This window comes from Poecilia reticulata, linkage group LG2, assembly GCF_000633615.1.
Source record: "Poecilia reticulata strain Guanapo linkage group LG2, Guppy_female_1.0+MT, whole genome shotgun sequence".
NCBI lineage: Eukaryota > Metazoa > Chordata > Actinopteri > Cyprinodontiformes > Poeciliidae > Poecilia > Poecilia reticulata.
Window position 1 is genome coordinate 29,700,804 of NC_024332.1, and position 4,549 is coordinate 29,705,352.

The following is a 4,549-nucleotide window of genomic DNA, read 5'->3' on the forward strand; positions in this document are numbered from 1 at the left end:
AAGAAGAACAAAACAACAGGTTGAGATATGAAGATATTTAAATATGTATTTAAATAATTTGATTTTCGACTATATCATAGTTTCACTGACAGTTTCTGGTGTTTTACGATTCTCCAAGTTGGAGGTTTCAAACCTAAGTCGTGTTTCTGCTGGTAAAAGATGAAGAGCATGCAGTTTGTTAGCCATTTTGTCAAATCCTGCTGCTCTCACTATTTGTAACTTAAAATACAACAAACAGTCTGTGTGGAAAAAAAACTGACACAACAGTGTTCAAGATAAAGGCAGTGCCCATTCAAACATCTTCACCTCAAGAGCAGAACACAAGATSCTAACATGACTCTCCAAAAAGCCATCATGGGACTTACAGCAGTTTAACTTCCCTGGGAAGTATCCAAGAAAAACACAGAAGTTTCTATAGAGAAAGTAGAAAGACCAGAAGTTCTGCATTTATCTTGTTTCGACAACTGAGCTTAAACTTGAACTACATGGACACCAATGAAGGACAGAGGCTCAGGCTCAAGTAGTCACTTTCTTATCTAGAAGTAAAATATAAGATTTGACATCAGTATGTGAAAATTTCTTTTTAAACAATTTGATATTTTGTTGGTTATTATGGGTGTTTTGCATTTTTTTAAAAATCACAAAAAGGAAAACTGAAACTATGTTCCAATAATGCCAAATCAGTCTGAACTGTGACACTTTGGAATCAACACAAACATTCCAGCTGTGTTGCATTTCCTCAGCGAGATTATCAGTGCCGCACAGAAGTTTCAGTCATTTCAGCCGTTTACTGAAAACAGCTCCTTCAGCACTGGCAGCTTTCTAGTGGAATCTGTTATTCCCACTGAAACACAGGATGGTGCCAGAGAGCCATCAGGAAATAATAAATGTGCATAATGGCACACAGGATGTGGCTGTGAGAGCTAAATGCATTGCTGCTAAGAGCTTTACAAACACATTTAATAAAAAAGATATTTAACATTCAGCAGAGTAAAGCARCATTTCCTCCTTTGAAAGCTGTAAAGCAGAGAAAGAACCCGGAGAATGTCTTTGCATATTAAATAATAGAGTAAACCCTGTTTGGTCYATTGTAGCTCGTCTTTTCACACAGAGTTTTAGTTATTCAGCTTCCTCTGGTTCAACATTGAGTGACTGATAATATTCCACCAAGCTCTAAATGAGTACTTATTGAGCATTGAATCTATTCTTTCTTGAGTCTATTGAGTCTTTCAAAGAAAACTGCAGATGGGGGGGGCAGAATCATGCACACAGAGAAATATGTTTCCACTTTCTTTGACAACAGGTGAGTGTTGCACTTAACACTTCAACCACTCTGAACACGTTTCATAGCAGCAACATGTCTTGGCTTGATATTACAGGCCTTTCACATTTTTAATTGAGGGCACTTCAGTTACATTTCCAGAGAGCAGCACTCTGTGTCCAAATTGAAGGTGCTAATTTCAATGTTTTGGCTGGTTGTTTCATTAACGATATGGAACTTGAGGAGCTATTCAACCAGTGCTACTGGGCTTTTGGAGATTTCTAATGCATATTCATATTAGTCTTTCAAATCAGCCCAGAGCAAATGCAATAGAAAACAGAATGCAAATCTTGTTTTGGTTTAGTCATGTCTTCTACTGAGGTCTTTTATCATGTATTTTGGAACAGACCAGATAAGCAAGAAAAAAAAAAAAAAGATCTGCTTATTATTAAAATTGAAAATAAATCTTAAGTTTTCACAATTCACAAGATTATCTAAAAACAAAATGTCTTATAAAACAGCCATCAGAACTGTTTCCTTTAATATTCAACTTTTACTTTTAGTAGGTATTTTATGATGAGCTGGTTTTTATTGCAGTGCTCAAACTGTACTGTATTTATTCATCTGAATTTAACCAGACAATTTGAGATTRAATTTGTTAGGATTTGTCTCAAAATAAAGAAGTGATTTGAATTCAAGTGAATTCATTGACCGTCCAGCTTCATTAAGTTTCCGTAAGACTTGTACAGACTGAAATTCCGCTAATCTTTTGTTTAATAGCATAAGCTCAACGCTCCCGGATGGAAAGGATCTGCTAACATCAATTTTCAACTCTTGTCACAGATGTTTGGTTTACTGGATTTACTGACTTTTGACTGTGCTGGTGTAATACATCCATATTATTTAATCTAAATTATTCCACTGTAGATCTGGCTAAATGTTTAGAGTTGTTGTCCTGCTGGAAGGTAAATCTCTGCCTCAGTCTTGAGTCTTTTACAATCTACAAGGTCTTCTTCCTTGTCTTTAGCTCTACTCATTGTCCCATCAACTCTGACCACCTTCTCTTTTCAGGGTAAAGAAAAGCATCCCCATGTTATGCTGCTGCCATCGCCATGTTTGACTGTGGGGATTAGGTGTTTAGGTTGATTTCCTGTTTGTTGTAGTTTTCGGCCACACATAACATTTTGCATGGAGGCTGTAAGTTTTTGTTTTTGGTCTCATCTAACCAGGACGCCTTTGTTCGCATGTTTTAAGTACATATATTTTAAGAGCCCTATGACAATTGTGTRGCTATTACAGCTTCGTGGCATTTAACATAATAAATACATAAACCGTTAGCACGTGCATGATTTATCTGCTTGTGGCTTCGTTATGAAACAATTTAGGATTGCATTAAGGTGTAGTGAAAGATGCATTACTCATATGTCTGCATTTCTTATTCATAATGAGCAAAAAATATGCATGTATATGACTAAAAGATGGGCGCCTGCAGTGCCTCTTCACAATAGGAGGGGGGCAGTGTTGCTGTGTTTGTCTGCCTTTGCTGCTCTGGAATGACTGGCTTTAACAGTTTGCATTTCCTCCACCAAATATGCCATGAAATAGTCTAGGATTGAACATCTTTGTACTTTAACTGTCACCATTTCAAATCTCGACCATGCCAGGGAGTGACTGACAGCATATATACAGTAGGCTAGGTGCCATGCAGCCATGTGAAATGAGCCGCCTGTATAGAGTTTTAATCCTCTTTAAGACTTCTATCCATCTCAAAATTAATATCTGGGGGCCACGTATCCCTCTGCACTAGTTTTGTGCACGTATAAACCCACTTCAGAATTATTCACTGTAAAATAAGATTAATAGTTGTGCTGCAAAATACGCTTTAGGTMAATTATTTGGGAGATCCCTGTGATATTTTGATTACAGTGTAAAGCCAATTGGGGGACAAGCAGCATGAAGGAGAGTGTTGTAAAATAATTGCCATTAAAGGTCAACATGCGTTCAAATTGACAGAGATGCTATCCGTTTTCATCAGAGCATACGGGAAACCTATAATGCTCATTACATGCGTTAAACTGGTTCTGTCCTAATTACTAATCAGTCTCTTGTACTATTAGAGATGGAAATTAAAAAATACAAAACAGACCYCTGGGCATCATTCACTTAGAATATATTAGAGATTTTCTTTTAATAACAGTGTTGGCATTTAAACAAAATTAATGTTCCCAACTTACAAAACTTTGCCAGATACGATGTGCTACAGGCGAAAGTGTCACATTTTACTTATTTAGAGAAAAATCTTTGCTTCTCTTTAATTATGTGTGACTTCAACAGAGCATTGTGATACATTTTTTGTTTGGGAAGGCTTCAGAAACACACAAAAAAAATTATTCTGTTTATTTTTCTGTGCCCCAATCAGAACTCTGGCTAGACCCCTTCAGTGATTCTTTCTTCAGTGATTCCCGCCCACCGCTCTGGCAGCTTACCGATTTACATTTGAGCATAATGCAAGCATTAGAGGAGGCACAAGGCAGCCCTGATAAGTTACAAAGTGCTGCAGGGGTAAACCTCGTAAGAGAGGGTTTGGAGTTATTTACAGCATTCAAATCCTTAAAAAAAAATAAAAAATTCCCTGTCTGGAGAATAAGATTGGGGCTTTTTTTGGGGGGGGTTGCAACTGATGCTTTGCACACAAAGCAAACAACAATGACACATGAAGGGTGTTTTAGCCGTAAATGACCAGATGACATTAATTCTAATTGACTGATCTCATCCCCATGCTTGGGACCAGTTTGTGTGATCCTGCTCAGGACRCAAGGGTCCCTGTCAAGGCAACAAAACAGAGACACTAAGGCTTGCTTGAGCATGAAGGAACACAGGGAAAAAAATATTTCTTTAAATGCAATTTAATTTTCAATGAGGCACTACTTACAGTGCTTGTTGTCTGGCATTTTCTATTCAGAGATATGTTTTGATTGTGCAGCTCTCATAATGAGAGTGCTTGGAAATTGCAAAGCCAATACAAAGAAGGTTAAAGGCAATGGAATTCTTTCTTATCAGAAATGCTTTCTGTACAGTTGTTCCATTTGAAATGCATTTAATTGCAAATAGAAAAGAGGAGAGAGAAGGCCAACAAAGCGAGAGGCTAAAGCATTTTTCTTGTCTTCTTTGAGTGCGCATATTCAAATCCGAGCAGGCAGACAATGAGGGAAAGGAATCGTGCTCTGAATAGCCTCTCTCTCTCTCTCTGCCTCTCTCTCTCTCTGTTTCTCTCTCTCTCTGCTTCCT

General features: G+C 37.6%; 1 protein-coding gene across 1 annotated transcript in view; it reads right to left on the reverse strand.

The window, feature by feature from the left end:
- Positions 1–4,212, reverse strand: part of dct (dopachrome tautomerase) — a 12,038-nt gene extending 7,826 nt beyond the window's left edge. The window contains exon 1 of the mRNA XM_008401908.1: positions 4,194–4,212. Coding sequence (XP_008400130.1) covers positions 4,194–4,212 — 19 coding nt within the window. The remainder of the gene's footprint in view (positions 1–4,193) is intronic.
- Between the last annotated feature and the right edge of the window lie 337 nt (positions 4,213–4,549).